The sequence below is a fragment of the Branchiostoma lanceolatum genome, chromosome 8, assembly GCF_035083965.1.
Source record: "Branchiostoma lanceolatum isolate klBraLanc5 chromosome 8, klBraLanc5.hap2, whole genome shotgun sequence".
Taxonomy (NCBI): domain Eukaryota; kingdom Metazoa; phylum Chordata; class Leptocardii; order Amphioxiformes; family Branchiostomatidae; genus Branchiostoma; species Branchiostoma lanceolatum.
In genome coordinates, this window is record NC_089729.1 from 2,166,911 (window position 1) to 2,188,061 (window position 21,151).

The window sequence follows — 21,151 nt, forward strand, 5'->3', positions numbered from 1 at the left end:
CGAATACTGATAGACACCGAAACGTCAGCCGGTGAGAATCCTGGTTGTGTTAAAAGAAACTCCAATTCCAAATAACTTAATCTTGATGTTTAAGAACCTAGGAACTAAATTGGTACAGCCTAAATTTTAGCGTTAGCAGTGTTTTGTAACCCTGCCTGGTCCAACAGTATTGTGTGCACATGTTAACCGTGGCGGCAGGCAGGAATGTACTCACACCAGCCTGAGGGGAGGAGATGTGTTTGTCAAGTAGTCCCTTCAAATACTACCAATGTCTATATCTGGCATTGACGTACCCTAATGTGGCGTTGTGTTGGCGTACTGGTTGGGATGTTTGGCCTGGGTCCTGGGTTCGAATCCCATTGACAATTGCCACTGATGTGTGCCCTTGCGAAAGGCGCTTCACACGACTTCTCTCACTCCACCCAGGTGTAAAATGGGTACCTGACTTTGGTCGGGGAGGTACATAATAACTTCATTGCACAACAATTGTACAAGGTACAAAGTATGGCATTCACTGGTACATAGATAATATTCCATTAGGCTTAGATTAGTCTATCTTATAAAATATGGTGTAGTGCTAGTAGTATGGGATGACAATGGGATTTTACAATCATTGAAGGAGTATAAAAGGCAGTGGAAGACTAATGGACTAGCTTTACCTTATTTAACCTTTACAATGTCTGTTGGGAGTCAGCTTTCAACTGGTGACATATGGGGGAGGGGGGCGGCACAGGCAGCAGATACATGTACATTGTATGTATTCACACCAGCCTGTAGGGGAAGGGCTGTGTTTGTGATGTAGTCAGTTCAAATGGAACCTGTCCTTATCCAGTAATGACCTACACCAATGTCTGCCGGGTGTCAGGTTTCAACTGGTGATGGGGGGAGGGGGTAGCACAGGCGGCATTTATATTGTACTGTATGACATTGACATTATGCCTGTGTCACACATAGCTGACCATGGCCTCCCGACCTTCTCCAGACCATGGTTGGGAGTTAAGCGCCTGTCACACATAGCCGACCATGGCCTCCCAACCTTCTCAAGACCATGGTTGGGAGTTGGTCAACAAGGTTGCCTCACTAAGTACTAGTTTTAGTTTTCTGCACCAGCTGACCATAAGTTTTGAAAAATCAAAGCTGGGAAAGTCAGGGTCTGCTTGCATGCAATCAAAAGAGTGAACCGGAGCTGGGATAGGATGCATGTGGATTCCAGGCTGCTCCCAACCTCCACTTATTACAGCTTGCGAGGTGTCATCTTAAGTTCTAGTTCAGTGTCATTTCTTTTTTCTTACATGACCTTCCTACTGTCACAGTCGGCAGATTATGAAAAATGCAAAACCTTCAGTTGAGTAAATCAAATTAGCTTCACCTTCATGATGGTGGAAAGGGCAGACTCCTCAAGATTTGACAGATATGATATTAGATATTTGATGTTAGAGTCAGAACAAGGGGACCTTCAGATGTTTTATATCCCAGATAGGTCAAGCAGTTGGTGGGCTCCGATTATAAAACAATGCAAGACCTTACTATAGATTTTACCAAATCAAATCAGCTTCACGTCCATGGAAAGAGAAAAAGGCAGAGTGTTCATTTCTGGACAGATCTTAACCCACAGCATAATGATTTAGCTGTTTGGCACCCCATTCTCTATCGGTTACAACAGAGAGGGTTAGGCCACACCAATTTAATTTATTGGTTAACGGATTTTTATTTTCAATTCTAGCAAAAAAAATCATCATGAAAACAGAAGGCTGGGGTGAAAACTTGCACCTGACCCTGTTCACTCCCTGAAACTGTGTGCACCAAAGTACAAACTTTCCTCTGAGTTTCTGTTTTCAATGTTGTTTTTCCAATCTAGCATTTTTTTTAAATTTTTTGTTAATTCCGTTAAACAAGAAAGTAAATTGGTGTGGCCTTGTAGTGTTAGGTATTTGATGGTAGAGTCTCATTTTATATTTGACTGTTTGGCACCACAGAAGATCTGGCAGTTTTCTCCACCCTTCTCGGTTTTCTGTATTTCTTATACAAACATGTAAGTTAGTGTTTCATTTAATGTTATGCCGATCCATTCTCTTATATCATCCCTCTATCTTTTTCGTTGCCCTTATCTCTCGTTCTTCCTCCCAGTTAGATTCAAAATAAGTTGAAATGTTTGATATTTCAAAGAAAGGTCTCAGCTGTGTGGTTCTAATAATGCAGACTGAGGAAAAGGTCATAGCGGACAGGTTCATTCTTCACGTAGGCGGGTTTGTCAGATTGGAATCATGTCACAGGCATCGAAAATGTACCAAACACACTAAAGAGACTAGTTTCTAATTTGTGCTGTATTAGTGACATATGATAAGAAAATATAGCATATTGGCATTTAATTAGGAGATCTGAGTAGAATTTAAGGATGCAGTGGAAGCCACTCTTTGCACTCCAGAGTACAGTGACTCATGTGCCATAATCTTTTTGAAGGAAATATTAGACAACTTCTGATGCATTTGTATCCTTTGATAATTTTGACATCTTTGTATGCTAAGAAATGCCCATACTTTTTGTTACAAACACACCGGTAATTCCTTGTGTTCTACATTCAGTCAGGGACACTTTGAATAAGATTAATTTTATAATACTTGACTCTATATGTTTCACCCTACTAGCATATGTACATTTATTTTCTTATCTAACCCCCCATCGCTCAATGGTACTGTCCAACCCGAGATGTCAGTGTGGAAGCAGCTGGCCCGTGCCACGTTTCCAGGGGGTAGGTCAGGTCACATTGCAGACACACTTTTGCCCAACATGATCCCTTGTTAAGTGCAGCTGCCCTGAATTCAGGGATTCTATTTTGAGCGGACAGGTTATGATATATGTGGTGGTGAGGTCTGACTTTAGCCGTGGGGAGGGCCTCTCAGTGGTTTCCGTGGTTTGGTGGGGATTTTATAGGGACGGTTTCTGTGGCGTTTCCTCCGCTTCGAGGCAATGACAGACTCTATCAGTCCCAAGAGAGCAGGAGAAGGAGAGGTGAGGTTTGCTGGGGTTGTTTGCCGACAGTTGCACAGATGTCAACGCTGTGTGTGTGTTGACAGTTTGCCTTTGAATCAAATGGCGGTAGATATAGATACGTGCACTGGGACCACGGTTGATAAGATAGCGTGTGTTTAGAATTATATTTGGAACGTCTTAGCAGATAAACGACATGAAGTTATTGATATCGGATTTCCAAATATATGAAGTGGCCGATGTTACTAAATGCTAAGACTGTGATGTCGCATTTTCAAATTGATACACGCGGATTACTAACTACTGTACTACATGTTACAGTAGTACATGTACATGTACATTACATGACTTTGTACAATAGCTGAAATGTATTTTCAAGGTGCTAATTTTTTTGAAAGTACAAAAATGTGAATTTGCTGCTGCATCATTCGTGATAGCATTTTTCTGAGATGTTATTTTACAGATTACAATAATTATTAAAATAATCAATGATAGCCTGAATTTAGAAATAGCCTATTTTGCAATAATCATGGGCGATTTTAGGTGTTTTTAGGTGCAATTTTTTTACAGTTCTGTCATACGGTATCTTGTTTTGTTTTAAATTTGGCTCAGCATGTGGTCTTATCAAAAGTATTAACTTCCTTTTGAGACTCATTTAAGTTACATAATCATGTGTTTCTTCAGTTACTTTGGTGAGATTTATCAAACAGCATGTGTTGTTTTCTTTCCAGCCTTAGTTTTGAATCTGAACAAAATGTTATCTTATGGACAATGAGATAAAAACACAAGTTCTGATGCTTGTTTTGCAAGGGGGAATTTTAGAAATTTGGTTCGCCTTTCCTGTAAGATAAGCAAGCAAGCACTCTTCAAGCAAGATCTCAATACAAAAGTTAACTTTTTATTATAACATGACTGTGCTTCATGGCTTCCTGTATTTATCTATAAAATTATTTTGTTTTGAGACTCATAATTAGTTTTAATGTGCAACTTCTGAATCAGCTGTTGCTATAAAATGATTAGTTAGTATTCAAACTAGTGATGTGTAGATAATAGATTGTCATTGTCTATTAAGTTAATGTCTTCCTGTCCATCCCCAACTGTTGACTCTCGAAAAGTATATGTAGCTACTTAAAATACAGTCAGTGTAATGTATTTAGTAACATTTGCCAGTAAAGAAATGAACATAAATGACAGTTATTTAACAGTGTGTTTGTTTTATTCCAGCCTGAGTTGTTAAATCTGAAGAAAGGCTGGCTGAACGTGCAGGGCTCAACAGAAAAGGTCAGTTCTGGTTTCAGTTTCATCTTTGCCAAGACGCCGTACTTGTAAAATGTCAGCTCCTTATTCACACAACATTGACTCTGCTTCTAAAAAGGAATGAAGGTTACCATCAGGCATCATGAATTGCCTTTTGTAGAAGGCTGAAGAATTTATTTCAAGCCCTATCTTATATTTTTAATATATATTTTAGTCAGAAATTTATACAATAAGTATCATGATGGTGGAGAGTGTGTAGGACCACAAGTCAATGAATCAATATAATTCTTCTTTGTTTTTAAATAAAATAATTTAGATATAATCTTGTTCGAGGCAAACTTTAATGAGCTTTTTTTGGAAGCCAAGTGTGCCTTTGACATTGTGTTCTTATTTCCCAATTGTATGATTCAATTTGTATGATGTTTTTTATATCTCATTATGTATCATTACATATCGTTCCACATTTTGTATTTGGTTGGACAATTCTGCATTGTGGGTGCAGAATTCTGCAGATGGCTTGCAGAATTCTGCAGATGACTTGCAGAATTCTGAAGATGGCTTGCAGAAATCTGAAGATGGCTTGCAGAATTCTGAAGATGGCTTGCAGAATTCTGAAGATGGCTTGCAGAATTCTGCAGATGGCTTGCAGAATTCTGAGGATGGCTTGCAGAATTCTGTGTTTATTGTGTGTTTGTGCTTTGCCGTATGTTCAGGAGTGGACCAAACACTGGTTCGTGCTGTCTGGACACGGTCTGCGCTACTACAAGGATGCCAAGGCAGAGGAGGTTTGGCTTCTAAGTTTCTCTGCACAAACATATATATATATAGTCAGTCAGTCTATAAAGACTATGACATAGTACTGCGTTAACAAAATTTCAACAACTTACAGAAAAAATTAGTAAAAAAAACTATTCAAACGATCGAAACATACATCGCAAAAGTTCGAGAAACAGTTCAATTAGTCAAAGTTCAAAGTTCATTGGCTAGAGTTTGAATGGTTGAGTCGGCTGCATGTCGTCGTCGTCTTCTTTCGTCTTCCCGGATTTCCCAGTTTTTGTGAACAAGCATACAAAGTCATGTACTATTAAACAGTTGTGTAAGATCAACGTAATTCAGATCTGTATGAATTAGATGTTCTTCTGCGATGTTGGTTGAAACAAATAGAGATTTGAAGATTTGAAACATTATTAAGTCATCTCACATATCATCAGACATTTGGCTTTACATATGTAAAATATGTAGAGAGAGATTGTCATCGATTGCTTGACATTTACATGCATCTGGATCCCCCCCCTCATCTGCAGGCTGGGACGTACGATGGGGCCATTGACCTTGACACGTGTTACGAGGTGTCGGAGAAAACCTCCCAGCGGAACTACGGCTTCCTCGTCAAGGTGAGTCTACAGCTCCTTAATCTTCTAACCTGGTTCTTGGATTCTTGAGATGTAAAAACTGTATGTCATTGATTATATCATATATATTAACAAACTTGGCCAATTATTTGGAACTTATGACTAATTTTTTCTTTAGAAACTTGCGGATTTCGCATGGAAAACGTGCCAAACAACTTTCTAACGTATTCCACGTCTAAAATGAGCACTTGCCACATAGCCAGTTTCAAGGTTTATTGTCATCTTTGTACTTAGATTCACATTCAATTTGATATTATCATTAAAAATTTAATCATATTCAAGCCCACATTTTACTCCCAATTAGTAAGAACAGTGAGCAGATTAAATTTGGACTGAGCATTTGGGTTTGGACTAGTGCTTCTAGACTCTCACATTTTATACCTATGGGTCAGATATTTTGTGGAAAGGTTCTCTGTTACATGATGGATCATAATACCCCCCAGTGAGACTTTTCATGCTTCATTGAAAATGAAAAAATCTCGAAATTAATTTCGAGATTTTTTTTTATTTCAAATTTTTTCCAAAAAATCTCGAAATTTTTTGGGAAAATTTCGAGATTTTCTAGAAAAATATCGAGATTTTCCAAGATAATCTCGATATTTTTTTTTAGTGAAACAAAAATCTCGATATTTATCTTCAAGGTAATACAAAAATCTCGAGATTTTCGAAAGCTGATATGGAAAAAATCATTTGGGGTAAAGTTTTGACTAACAGGGTTTCGACACTTCGACCAGTAGAGTTCCAAATGAGCTATGGACTCGAACAACAATTGACTTATTCATTTACAGACTTGTCATGACTTTGTCTTCAATTAAACCAGCTCAGAGTTGTCTTCAGCTTATTAACATATGAATTCAGAGTTTTGGATAAGTAGCTGGTGAACTTGTCTTCAATTGAATCATCTCAGAATTGTCTTCACCTCATTAACATATGAATTCAGAGTTTTGAATAAGTAGCTGGTAAACTGCAAATTCTGGTTCAACCACTGACGATAGCAGCGCGGATATTGTCTGAAGCGTCTGTTTACAAAATCGTATCTTACTGCCTGGATGTTTAACCTCATCGACGTAGCTATGGACTTCCTTACCTGTTAATATGTAAATACAAGGCTAGGAAAGGAAGACATTGCACAAACCTACTAAGTGTCATGAAAACAGACCTCAGAAACAAAGGAATGGGAAACCTGAAAACTGCAAAGAAACTCAGAGAGCTGTGGCAGCTGGCAGAAAAAAAGACACAGTGGAAAGAAATGAAGAAAGAAGCCAGCCAGAGTTTGTTTCTACAATTACCTGAGCTGCAGAATACAGTGGATCATCATCATCATATTGGCAATTGCCTTGCTAACAGTACATGTGACGCTTCTATGTGATTAAGAAGTGACTGATTGATGACAATAAAGACACAAATACAAGTTGAAGATGCGAAAGAAATACGACCTATGCTTCACACCAACACATGAATTATCACAAGCACGGTAAGTTGTGTTGAGGAGTCACGCAAGCACAGCGAAGTGAGAATATAACGTCACACAGGTCAACCCACTGGGGGGAAAATTGCAACATCTAAAAGCAGCAACTGTAATGCCTCTGTTATTTACACTGACACAACCACCATAGCTACTAACAGAAACTCTGGGTACACCGGCAAACAACAGTTGTATAAGTGTAAGAAACGTAGACCGAAAAACTATCATCAAGACTTAACAGCAAAGGTAAGTCACATTTATTTACAATTCAGTAGCTGTCACAAACTCCTTATCGAATCAGGAAGGCACAACCGCACACCTCTGGAGCAAAGAATTTGCCAATTTTGTAACTTAGATAAGGTAGTCTGGTAGAAGATGAAGTTCACTTCATTGTAGTTTATATTGCAACGATAGAAATGTTCTGTTTGATTATATTATATTATGGGAACGTTTCCACACTTTCAATCTAAGTCTAGTATTGACTTATGCATTTGGACCATACAATATTAAACAAATCCATCTCAACCTATATTTCTAACATCACAAAGACACGAGAAGAAGCCGAACCTATGAATTAGTGTAGTTTTAGAACCATTGTTTTAGATTAGTATTAGAAGTCCTGTCAGTGTCATTATATGTACTTTACCACATGTCTTGTATCTGAATGTCTGCACTAAGCCCGATAGGGCATGACTAGGGAATAAACGTTATCATTATCATAGTAGGTCAATGATCCAAGTGAATATGAGATGAAAGAATAACGTGACAAATGAAACACCAACCAAATGCAGACCTACGCTTCATGCCACACGCTATAGTTTCAAAACGGTAATCTGACGTGTTCAGCACGCGGATTATCATCAGCGTTGTGTGGGTACCCGGCACAGTTTTCAACAATTGAAGTTCAATGACGTCTGAGGTTCATCATGCTGGGGAAAAACTGCAACATCTAAACGCTGCTGTAGCTAGGGCCCACGGGTTGCAACTTGGCACCGGGTAAAAGATAGCGTCCAGACAAAAAGGCCCTATGGTGCTTAAAAGGACCCCATTTTTTTGGCGCAAGGGCTTTTGGTTTTGATTTCTTTGCGTTTAGTGGAACATGAAATGCCTGGCCTCTCAGAGGTTGGGAGATTTTTGTTTACAATTTGTACCTTACAAAAATCTCGCGATCATTCTTAAACAAATTGAAATCTTCAATGAGGACTTTCAAAAAAACATTTACAAGTCCTAGACTTGTTTCTTCAGATTGATATGAAACAATCTTGAAAAAAAAAATCGAGATTTTTCGTAGCCAGGACAAAAAATATCGAAATTTCTTAGCAAAATATGTTAAAAAGAGTTCAACAAGAGTTTTAAATAAAATTGAGCTATGAACTTCGTTACGCATTAGTATGATTGTCACTTGCTTTACTAACAGTACCTGCAAAGTGCACGTTAATAACGCTAACACAACTTGTTCTTATATCTACTAACAGAAACTCGCAGGCATGGTACCATGGTGCAACGGCAAACAGTAGTTTCTTTACAGATATGTAGGGTGGCTTGTAGCTTAAATTGGCTACTTGTGACGTGTAAAAGTTTCTATGCTGCATGCCACTTTCTAGTAGTAATGAAAGCTCGGTGTGCAGAATTACCGTCCTCTTCGGCCCTTGAGTCGACGGAAGCACGTGGGTGGAGAAACCTTTCTTGGCTCATGTGTCTCACGCCCTTCCAATTAATTATCTTGTTTGTTTTCATGGAACAAGGGAGCCACCAAGCAAAACTGACCGGCGCGGCCACACGTACACTCCAGGGGTGCGGGAAATCACACGTCCACGTTAATCGGTCTAATTTGTCTTTCATGAGGAGATACTTGGCCGTCACCCCAATGAAATCAGATTATGTAACAGATAAAGAAACGGGAAGGTAGGTAGACAATTCTTTATCAACTCAACAAAAACTAATACAATTAATGAAAGACATTGAAGCACATTCATCTGTGTATCACACGACTATAGATAGTTACTGGTAGTATTTTACCTTCGACGGGAAATGATCATAGTTTGGGAACAGACAAGAATCAAGTTTCGCTAGCAAGGAAGGCCATGTTTACTTTAACAGCTACCGGCTTCAAAATAGCATGAAGCACAACACCGCGTCTGGCGAGATAATGAATGCAGGCGGTCCTCATTGGTGAAGTGGGGAACAGTGCGGTTGATTCAAATTAACTGGAAGGTAGATTGCAGCCTCCCGTGAGGCTATTGGATTATCGGCAATATCGTATTATTGACGGCTTGCTTTCGATCAGTCTTTAGCATATCGACGTATGAAGTATCCCTCATCACGTTTTGATCAATGTCATGGCCTGTAATCTACACGGTGACTTATGAAAGCATTTTTCTGTATATTGCAACACCGTTTACCGTCATAATGTAAATACAAACTAATTGATAACAGGCCCTTGGACCAATCCCTACCTCGGCCGACGCACCACGCTGTGTTTCTAAACATCCCACCAGGGCTTCAGGGCATGTGAACCGGAACAGCATATCTGGTCAGTGTATCATATATCGCAGGCTGCCAGAGTCCCCCTCCAGGCTTGAAGCGGGGATGTTTTACTCTCCAAGCAGAGGATGGGTTCCGGCAGGTTTTTGACGTATTTTTAGGCGTTTTTGTCAAGATTTGTACTTTTTGATTTTGATTTGATTTTCAGGTTGAGTTGGCTGGACAAAAACGCCTAAAAACACTAGCCTCCGTTGCAGTCCTTTTCCCCGCGGCGTTTTTTTTTTTTTCAATTTTTTTTTGGGGGGGGGGCGCCGCGTATCTGCTTGGGATCTCGTATCCGCCGTCCCCCTGTGTCACTAGCCTCCGTTGCAGTCCTTTTCCCCGCGGCGTTTTTTTTTTTTCAATTTTTTTTTTTTTGGGGGGGGGGGGCGCCGCGTATCTGCTTGGGATCTCGTATCCGCCGTCCCCCTGTGTCCGCTATACAGGGTCTATAGCGGACACAGGGGGACGGCGGATACGAGATCCCAAGCAGATACGCGGCGCCCCCCCCCCAAAAAAAAAATTGAAAAAAAAAAAACGCCGCGGGGAAAAGAACTGCAACGGAGGCTATAAAAACACGTCAAAAACCTACCGGAAGTCATCTTCTGCTTGGACTGAAGGGATATTTGTCTTCCAGCTACAGTGAACAAAGAAAGTTATGCGATAGCGGAGACAAGTGCAAAAGTAATTCTTTATTCACACGAGCTTATATGGTTCTTTATATATCCAGCCATTCTTGTAGTTTTGCCACCGTTTCTAACGTCGCAATGTATCACTGGTGAAATGTTGTTTCCGATGTATCCATTTAGAGTAAGATGTCAGTTCTTTGGCAGGCTCAAAAAATACTTAACGATGTTTTGAAGTTCCAAAAAACACCATTGGAGTTGTGCCTGCATTCCTTTTAAGTATCAAAGTGTGATTTTTCTGTTTGAAATAAATGTGTAATCCAAAATTTGAGTTGACTACATAAAGGAAAGGTTAGAAAATAGAAAACCCTACAGGCTACAAACTAAAGCCAGAGCCGCGCCGAACCTCTGCTTGGACCGCCCAGGGATGTTCCCGTGGCGCTAAATCCTAAATGGGGGATGGGTTGCGGAGTGGCCACGACTCAGCCTTCCTTCACAGCAGATGATAAAACCGCGGCCACTCATCGGGGTGTGCCTACAATACTACATAAACATCTCACCGGCCCGTGTCTAACATTGTGTACATGGGGCAAGAAATGTATGTGACACACAAGATACAAAAACAAAATCTATGCAATTGAAACAAAAAAAAAAACACGAAAAAAAGTGCCGCCGAAATTATAAGATTATTTGGCTTGTGATGCCTGTGACTGGCTGAGAGGAATCATTGCGTTTATGTTTTTCACACTAGTCTAGGGAAACTGTAATTGACTGCAGGCGGCCAGTCCTCGACTTCCCGGCTCGACATGGTTGAGCGATATCTCCCTGCTGGGAAACGAGCTACTATCAACAAATCCTTTCAGGACAGGCACTGTTGTATATACTCTTCAAGCAGAGGTTGATGGGGAAGATTGCGACCTTCTTATCACATGCCCCGTTTGCCGTCCGCATGTCCACGTGGCACAATCTTCCCCACCAACCTCTGCTTGTTGGAGAGTACTGGAAATAAGTTGGTCCGTAGCTCGGACTGATAGTCCACCTGCAGTCAATTACAGTTAGCTGATGTTTTGCCCCTGACGCTCAAAACTGTCGATGTTTATGTGGTCAGAAACCCTTCAAACGCTTTCCTGACAAATATCAACCCCGTGCAGTATTTGGTATACATAGACCGTCTATATGTAAGTACAGTATTTAAATGTACGGAAGGCTGTTTCTAGGCAAATGTGAAAATCATAAAATAACGCAATGATTCCTCTCAGCCAATCACAGGCATCACAAGCCAAATAATCTTGTTATTTCGGCCGCACTTTTTGCGTTTTTTTTAAATTCATAGACATTGTTTTGTATCTTAGATGTCACATAAATTTCTTGCCCCATGAACACAATACTAGACACGGGAGAGGTGTTTATGTCGTATTGTAGGCATACCCCGATGACTGGCCGCGGTTTTATCGTCTACTGAGATGTGTGAAGGGAGGCAGAGACGATAAAATCGTGGCCACTCCGCAAACCATCCCTAATTTAGGATTTAGCGCCACGGGAACATGCCTGGGAGGTCCAAGCAGAGGTTCGGCGCTGCTCCGGCTTTGCTTGTTTTTCAGGTATTTTCCTGTGTTTTTGTCGGGTTTTCTGTTTTCTCACCTTTCCTGTATGTAGTCAACTCAAACGTTCGGATTACAAATTTATTTCAAGCAGAAAAATCATACTTTGAGACTTAGAGCCCTTAAAATGGTACTAAGGCACAACGCCAAGGGTGTTTTTTCTAAACTTCAAAACATCCGAAGTTAAGTATTTTTTGAGCCTGCCAAAGAACTAACATCTTACTCTAAATGGATACATCGGAAACATTGTCAAGTCAAGACATTAGCCTGACATCCTCTTTCATTTTTCGGTACATTTGATAAGCATTCTACTCTACTCTACTCTACAGTCATCATGTCCTAAACTTTGGCAATTTTCAAAATATTTTTGGCCTGTTTCCACGGCAAGAAGAGGTGTTGAGCAGAAAGATGATGGTCTAATACTATCACCATGCAAAAATGATGATTGAAATCAACATTTCACCAGAGATATAATGCGACGTTAGAAACGGTGGCAAAACTACAAGAATGGCTGGATATATAAAGAACCACTTACCATATAAGCTCGTGTAAATTAAGAATTACTTTTGTTCCATGTTCATCCCAGTAATAACGTCAGTATACAATGTATGTGTAATGGTTCATTTGGTACTGACAAAAGGTAACGGGCTACTTCGGCGAGGTCATTTAGAAAAAGAAAACAGTTGCACTTGTCTCCGCTATCGCATAACTTTCTTTGTTCACTGTAGCTGGAAGACAAATATCCCTACAGATCTTTTTTTGTCTACCCAACCCAATCTGCCGGCACTGACCTGGGCTGGCTAGACAGAAGAAAGAAATAAAAAGTACAAATCCTGACAAAAACGCCTAAAAATACGTCAAAAACCTGCCGGAACCCATCCTCTGCTTGGAGAGTAAAACATCCCCGCTTCAAGCCTGGAGGGGGACTCTGGCAGCCTGCGATATATGATACACTGACCAGATATGCTGTTCCGGTTCACATGCCCTGAAGCCCTGGTGGGATGTTTAGAAACACAGCGTGGTGCGTCGGCCGAGGTAGGGATTGGTCCAAGGGCCTGTTATCAATTAGTTTGTATTTACATTATGACGGTAAACGGTGTTGCAATATACAGAAAAATGCTTTCATAAGTCACCGTGTAGATTACAGGCCATGACATTGATCAAAACGTGATGAGGGATACTTCATACGTCGATATGCTAAAGACTGATCGAAAGCAAGCCGTCAATAATACGATATTGCCGATAATCCAATAGCCTCACGGGAGGCTGCAATCTACCTTCCAGTTAATTTGAATCAACCGCACTGTTCCCCACTTCACCAATGAGGACCGCCTGCATTCATTATCTCGCCAGACGCGGTGTTGTGCTTCATGCTATTTTGAAGCCGGTAGCTGTTAAAGTAAACATGGGCTTCCTTGCTAGCGAAACTTGATTCTTGTCTGTTCCCAAACTATGATCATTTCCCGTCGAAGGTAAAATACTACCAGTAACTATCTATAGTCGTGTGATACACAGATGAATGTGCTTCAATGTCTTTCATTAATTGTATTAGTTTTTGTTGAGTTGATAAAGAATTGTCTACCTACCTTCCCGTTTCTTTATCTGTTACATAATCTGATTTCATTGGGGTGACGGCCGAGTATCTCCTCATGAAAGACAAATTAGACCGATTAACGTGGACGTGTGATTTCCCGCACCCCTGGAGTGTACGTGTGGCCGCGCCGGTCAGTTTTGCTTGGTGGCTCCCTTGTTCCATGAAAACAAACAAGATAATTAATTGGAAGGGCGTGAGACACATGAGCCAAGAAAGGTTTCTCCACCCACGTGCTTCCGTCGACTCAAGGGCCGAAGAGGACGGTAATTCTGCACACCGAGCTTTCATTACTACTAGAAAGTGGCATGCAGCATAGAAACTTTTACACGTCACAAGTAGCCAATTTAAGCTACAGGCCACCCTACATATCTGTAAAGAAACTACTGTTTGCCGTTGCACCATGGTACCATGCCTGCGAGTTTCTGTTAGTAGATATAAGAACAAGTTGTGTTAGCGTTATTAACGTGCACTTTGCAGGTACTGTTAGTAAAGCAAGTGACAATCATACTAATGCGTAACGAAGTTCATAGCTCAATTTTATTTAAAACTCTTGTTGAACTCTTTTTAACATATTTTGCTAAGAAATTTCGATATTTTTTGTCCTGGCTACGAAAAATCTCGATTTTTTTTTTTCAAGATTGTTTCATATCAATCTGAAGAAACAAATCTAGGACTTGTAAATGTTTTTTTGAAAGTCCTCATTGAAGATCTCAATTTGTTTAAGAATGATCGCGAGATTTTTGTAAGGTACAAATTGTAAACAAAAATCTCCCAACCTCTGAGAGGCCAGGCATTTCATGTTCCACTAAACGCAAAGAAATCAAAACCAAAAGCCCTTGCGCCAAAAAAAATGGGGTCCTTTTAAGCACCATAGGGCCTTTTTGTCTGGACGCTATCTTTTACCCGGTGCCAAGTTGCAACCCGTGGGCCCTAGCTACAGCAGCGTTTAGATGTTGCAGTTTTTCCCCAGCATGATGAACCTCAGACGTCATTGAACTTCAATTGTTGAAAACTGTGCCGGGTACCCACACAACGCTGATGATAATCCGCGTGCTGAACACGTCAGATTACCGTTTTGAAACTATAGCGTGTGGCATGAAGCGTAGGTCTGCATTTGGTTGGTGTTTCATTTGTCACGTTATTCTTTCATCTCATATTCAATTGGATCATTGACCTACTATGATAATGATAACGTTTATTCCCTAGTCATGCCCTATCGGGCTTAGTGCAGACATTCAGATACAAGACATGTGGTAAAGTACATATAATGACACTGACAGGACTTCTAATACTAATCTAAAACAATGGTTCTAAAACTACACTAATTCATAGGTTCGGCTTCTTCTCGTGTCTTTGTGATGTTAGAAATATAGGTTGAGATGGATTTGTTTAATATTGTATGGTCCAAATGCCAATACTAGACTTAGATTGAAAGTGTGGAAACGTTCCCATAATATAATATAATCAAACAGAACATTTCTATCGTTGCAATATAAACTACAATGAAGTGGACTTCATCTTCTACCAGACTACCTTATCTAAGTTACAAAATTGGCAAATTCTTTGCTCCAGAGGTGTGCGGTTGTGCCTTCCTGATTCGATAAGGAGTTTGTGACAGCTACTGAATTGTAAATAAATGTGACTTACCTTTGCTGTTAAGTCTTGATGATAGTTTTTCGGTCTACGTTTCTTACACTTATACAACTGTTGTTTGCCGGTGTACCCAGAGTTTCTGTTAGTAGCTATGGTGGTTGTGTCAGTGTAAATAACAGAGGCATTACAGTTGCTGCTTTTAGATGTTGCAATTTTCCCCCCAGTGGGTTGACCTGTGTGACGTTATATTCTCACTTCGCTGTGCTTGCGTGACTCCTCAACACAACTTACCGTGCTTGTGATAATCCTTGTGTTGGTGTGAAGCATAGGTCGTATTTCTTTCGCATCTTCAACTTGTATTTGTATCTTTATTGTCATCAATCAGTCACTTCTTAATCACATAGAAGCGTCACATGTACTGTAAGCAAGGCAATTGCCAATATGATGATGATGATCCACTGTATTCTGCAGCTCAGGTAATTGTAGAAACAAACTCTGGCTGGCTTCTTTCTTCATTTCTTTCCACTGTGTCTTTTTTTCTGCCAGCTGCCACAGCTCTCTGAGTTTCTTTGCAGTTTTCAGGTTTCCCATTCCTTTGTTTCTGAGGTCTGTTTTCATGACACTTAGTAGGTTTGTGCAATGTCTTCCTTTCCTAGCCTTGTATTTACATATTAACAGGTAAGGAAGTCCATAGCTACGTCGATGAGGTTAAACATCCAGGCAGTAAGATACGATTTTGTAAACAGACGCTTCAGACAATATCCGCGCTGCTATCGTCAGTGGTTGAACCAGAATTTGCAGTTTACCAGCTACTTATTCAAAACTCTGAATTCATATGTTAATGAGGTGAAGACAATTCTGAGATGATTCAATTGAAGACAAGTTCACCAGCTACTTATCCAAAACTCTGAATTCATATGTTAATAAGCTGAAGACAACTCTGAGCTGGTTTAATTGAAGACAAAGTCATGACAAGTCTGTAAATGAATAAGTCAATTGTTGTTCGAGTCCATAGCTCATTTGGAACTCTACTGGTCGAAGTGTCGAACCCCTGTTAGTCAAAACTTTACCCCCAAATGATTTTTTTCCATATCAGCTTTCGAAAATCTCGAGATTTTTGTATTACCTTGAAGATGAATATCGAGATTTTTGTTTCACTAAAAAAAAATATCGAGATTATCTTGGAAAATCTCGATATTTTTCAAGAAATTCTCGAAATTTTCCAAAAAAATTTCGAGATTTTTTGGAAAAAATTTGAAATAAAAAAAAATCTCGAAATTAATTTCGAGATTTTTTCATTTTCAATGAAGCATGAAAAGTCTCACTGGGGGGTATTATGATCCATCATGTAACAGAGAACCTTTCCACAAAATATCTGACCCATAGGTATAAAATGTGAGAGTCTAGAAGCACTAGTCCAAACCCAAATGCTCAGTCCAAATTTAATCTGCTCACTGTTTAAGATAAAGTATTTTCAGTCACAAAAGGAGTTTAGATTGTTCAGGACTGGATCAAATTTATTGATTGATTGATTGATTGACATTCCTCTCCAGACCCACTCATGTCTGCCATGACGTCGGGTAACTGGAGGAACTAGAGCAAATCCATTGATCAATTGAATGATCTGGTTGATTGATTGATTGATTGATGGATTGACACTTCTCTCTTTCCTGTACCCAAAACCACACTCTAGTGTGTACAGCCATGACATCAGGGATTCTGAAAGAGTGGTTTCGATTGAAAAAAATGATTGATTGATTGATAGATTGATTGATTGATTGGTTGATTGATTCCTCCCCAGACCCACTCAGGTGTGTACAACCTGTCCGCCATGACATCGGGGATCCGGAGGAACTGGATCGAGGCGATACGGAAGGTCATGCCGGCGAGCCTGCGCCCCCCCTCCCCCGACATCACCAAGGACGCCAAGCCCCCGCCGCGACGCGAGGAACAGGAGGTACGCACCCCTGACTGCTGGGGAATAATGGAACAGTCCAGAAGCACTCTCTTAGCGAATAATGGAACTGTCCAGAAGAATGAAAAAAGAATGTTACACAGACTCCATTTTATAGAGAAAAATAGGCAACTTATTCATATATCCATTAGGTCATCCTCGAGTTCCTATTTGCTCTAACTTACTATTATAATTGACGTAGAAGAGCATTGCGCTGATTTGAATCACAGATGACATGATTTGGGTAATCAGAACTGCAGCTTTGCCTCACCCTTGAACTTTGACCTTTCACCTCTGATATCTGCTCTTTTTCCCCCACTTCCAGCACAGAACAGTCTTTAGAGGCATTCAGAAATATCTGTTGCAACTAGATGAACCCCCTAAAAATAAATGGTTAGGCCTCCTTGGCAATGATAATCCTTTCAGCATCAGGACCATTTAGACTAACCCATTTGAATATAGGGGTGAAAAAGTATTGAAAATATGTCCTTCTTTTAAGAATTTGCTCGGTCTGTATCATTAATATCTTGACTAACCAGTTCAAATATGTTTAAGGAATGCCTCTTGCTTGGCTGCTCACAGAGAGAAACATTTCAATTTCAACTAATCGTTTCTTATGGGCATGAAAACATCTTTAATCAATGGCTCACCCTTGCATGGCTTTGCCTTTAGTTGAGATTAGTTGAGACCAGAAAGAAAGAGCTAATAACTTGCTTACCGTTTTGAATCAATTGATGTCTTAAAAAGTATAACACTGAGTCCTGTATGTCAGAAACGCATGTTCGACATGTTGTCTCTGGTGGGTTTCACGACCTGCAGCCAGGCTTAAAATTAGTGGCTTTGACGACTGAAATCTTGCATATCTCTGCCTTTAGACACACTGAAGGAAACACTTGCTCATCTCTTACTAAGAATCATTTGATAGATACTACAAATATCTTATTAATGCTAACAAGCATGAAGACATGTCTCTAACATTTTATTGTGGTTTCAAGAAGCTGATGCTTGCATGGCTTGGCCTCCAGAAAATGTTTACTACTTGACTTGCATTTGTGAACATGAAGTGTTCCTTAAACATCTTAACAAGCATGTAAACATCTTGAGTTCTCTGATGTCTTGCGGTGAGTTTAAGAAACTAACTCTAGCATGGCTTGGCCCTTAGATAACCTCTAATGCAAATTTCTTAATCACTTTGATTTATAAACTTTAAGCCAAAAAACGAACTTCTTTATCGCTTTTATATGTGGTGTACCACAAACATCTTAACCAGCATGAAGATGCCTAGTCTAACGTCTTGCTGTGGGTTTGAGAAACTGAATCTTGCATGGCTTTGCCCCTAGATAAGCCCCAAAGCAAATGTTTCAAATTTACCTTCTATAACAATTGTTTACACTGAGGTGTTCCATTAACGTCTTTAAGTCATCCTAACAAGCACGAAGACGCCTTGTCTAACGTCTTGCGGTGGGTTTAAGGAACTGACTCTTGCATGGCTTTGCATGTAGATAAGCCCCAAAGCAAATGTTTAAAATCTACCTTCTATAACAATTGCTTACACTGAGGTGTTCCATTAACTCTTTAAGTCATCCTAACAAGCACGAAGACACCTTGTCTAACGTCTTGCGGTGGGTTTAAGGAACTGACTCTTGCATGGCTCCGTCTTCAGATGAGCCCAGAAAGACGCGAGGTGCACAGACGGAGGGCCCTCCTCCCTGACACCGAACAGATGCTATACGGGGATAAGCCTCCAGGGGGCATTGATGCAAAGGTTGGACTGCCGTGCACTCGCTGTCTGTGGTCCTCCTCTCACGCTTCTTTTCTTCCCTCTAACTTACAACACTTCTTCAAGAATAAAAAGACGATTTGTACACAACCCAGTGTTTTATTCAACCAATGTTTCGTTGACCATCTGTCACCTTCCTCAGGGTAATTCTGACAGGTTCACATTGCACTGCAGTACAGGTGTCGCTGTATCTGTATCTATATACATTTAGCTGGTATAACTGCCCTTCGGCGCAACACACCAGCTCTTATAGATGCTGTCCCAAAAGGAAAGCTGTAAGCAGTGACACCTGTACATACATAGCTGCAGCACAAATTAAACCAGTCAGAATGTGACAGACAGTCACCGAAATGTCGGTTGAATAAATCACTTGGTTGTGTAAAGAGATTCTTTTTATTCAGTGACTTACCGACCTGATGAAACTATTGGCGGAGGTTCTGTTCTCCCAGTTCTTCTGTTACTCGCAAACCACCTCCAGGTTACTGATGGAAAATCTGTGTTCTCCCCCTGACTCTTCAGTTCTGTTTCAGATGTCCGTGTGGTTTATAACGAACCGGCTGTCCTGTTTTTCTGCTCACAGAGATGCTTGTTTTGTTACCACATTGGTCTCTTTGATTTGGGAAAGGCCTTGGAAATATATATGGCCTTCGTTGGTCACTATTAACCATGGTCAAACCCTAATCAGCCCTACAGCATTGGCTATGGCTAAACGGTCAATGATGCGGGTCTGTTGCAGAGTTCTTTTCTTTGGATTCACTGGAAAATTTGATTAGATTTGTTTAGATCTACAAACATTTACAATTTAGCACTTGCAGAAGAATATCACTAAAGTATGGGAGACATTTGAAGAACAAGTGAAAGTTGTCTGTATCTCCAAGACTTTCTAAGTGCTGAAATGTTGAAAGAAAGTACTCACAGTTAAGTATCAGGCCACACCCGTTCGTTTCTTGTTTCTTTGGTTTTCAGACAAAATATAGTAGACATGATAGATGTACATTTGTAAGAGGACATGCAGGGGGAAAGAGTAACGACTGGTTTCACTCCATAAAACTGAGTGCACCGTGACTAAGCCCTGGTAGTCCTAAGGCTTTATTTTCCTTAATATGTTGTTTTTTCAGGTAATCATATCTTTTAAAGCTGAGAACCAACTGTTACAGTTTAAGTTGGCGTGGCCTTCTTGACATTTGAAACTAAAAGACCTTGATCAGCATCAAAGAGACCAGTGTATTTTTCCTGATTTTTCTTTTTTACACCAATTCTTACCACACACACACATTGATGTTCCTCGCTTCTATGCTCCTCTGAGTGATGCCTGTGATGAGAATGGCCTGTGATTAGGCTGTGCTGATTGTGTAACTATGATTAATGCCACTCAACACCTCTTAAGTATACAAAATATGCACTCAGTAATTTTGTAAATATTCTCGAGGCAATGCAACACCATCAATTCCTGACTTTTCTTAGAATTCACCTATTAAACATGTTTGTTTAGACTGATATTACACATGACAATGTTTGATACCACCAATGTGATATGTATACTGATGCTTGTGGTAAATTAATCATCCAAAACTGAAACCGAATGTAGAATTAACAGTTACTGTACAAAAGTGAGAGTCTGACTACATTATGTTGGGCAGTATGATACTATAGGTACAGTTCTGAATCTAAACGGAAGTGGGACTAAAAATTATGCCTTAATATGCCATAATTGATTAAATTATAGACTAATCACATTCAAGTTAGTCATTAATGGGTGCTTCACATTTCTTACTTGGCCCATAATTCTGAAAGATAGACTTACATGTACACTAAATGTTATCATATTGAACAGTACTGATGGTTGTTGGAATATGAAAGGCACACCGGTATAAACAGCATTTAGGAACAGGTAAAATGAAATACAAACTTTTATACTGCTTAAACTGCATAAGCCTTAAGTTTTATATTTGTGGGTCAACGGAGATGTTTTCGTTCCCAGAAACCCCTTATTTCGTACAGTCCCTTCTATCAAACTTAATTTAAATTTACATTGATTGAGCTTATAATATGGTTGTTGAAATTTGAGAAATACCTAGTTAGTGAACCAAAATACAAACAACCTCAAACTGTTTTGTGGGTCAACAGGTTTATGGTTACGCCAAAAATAGTTTAACTCAAGCAACTGGATAAAATTTTGAAACAGTCAGACGTTTCTGACAGCATCCGCTATCTTTTGTCAGTGACTAAAATGCCCCAAAGAATTTTAACTGTTAAGTTTGTGTATATTGGGCAGTTTATGGCTGATAGCAGGTTTATGGCTGTTGAAATATGAGTCAGTCATACATAGAGCTGTATACCGGTACACTGTACCGATAC

The 21,151-nt window shown here is 39.9% G+C and overlaps 1 protein-coding gene across 9 annotated transcripts in view; it reads left to right on the plus strand.

Annotated features, from left to right (window-relative positions):
* LOC136440092 (protein outspread-like) overlaps positions 1-21,151 on the plus strand; it is a 124,515-nt gene that overhangs the window by 71,996 nt on the left and 31,368 nt on the right. For 7 of the 9 annotated variants that reach the window (XM_066435884.1, XM_066435890.1, XM_066435887.1 and 4 more), the window contains 5 exons: positions 4,213-4,269; positions 4,959-5,030; positions 5,550-5,639; positions 16,861-17,016; positions 18,677-18,778. In XM_066435884.1, the coding sequence (XP_066291981.1) occupies positions 4,213-4,269; positions 4,959-5,030; positions 5,550-5,639; positions 16,861-17,016; positions 18,677-18,778 (477 nt within the window). Of the gene's footprint in view, positions 1-2,789; positions 3,010-4,212; positions 4,270-4,958; positions 5,031-5,549; positions 5,640-16,860; positions 17,017-18,676; positions 18,779-21,151 lie in introns of those variants that run through there. The other 2 variants (XM_066435893.1, XM_066435889.1) reach the window with 2 other exon arrangements.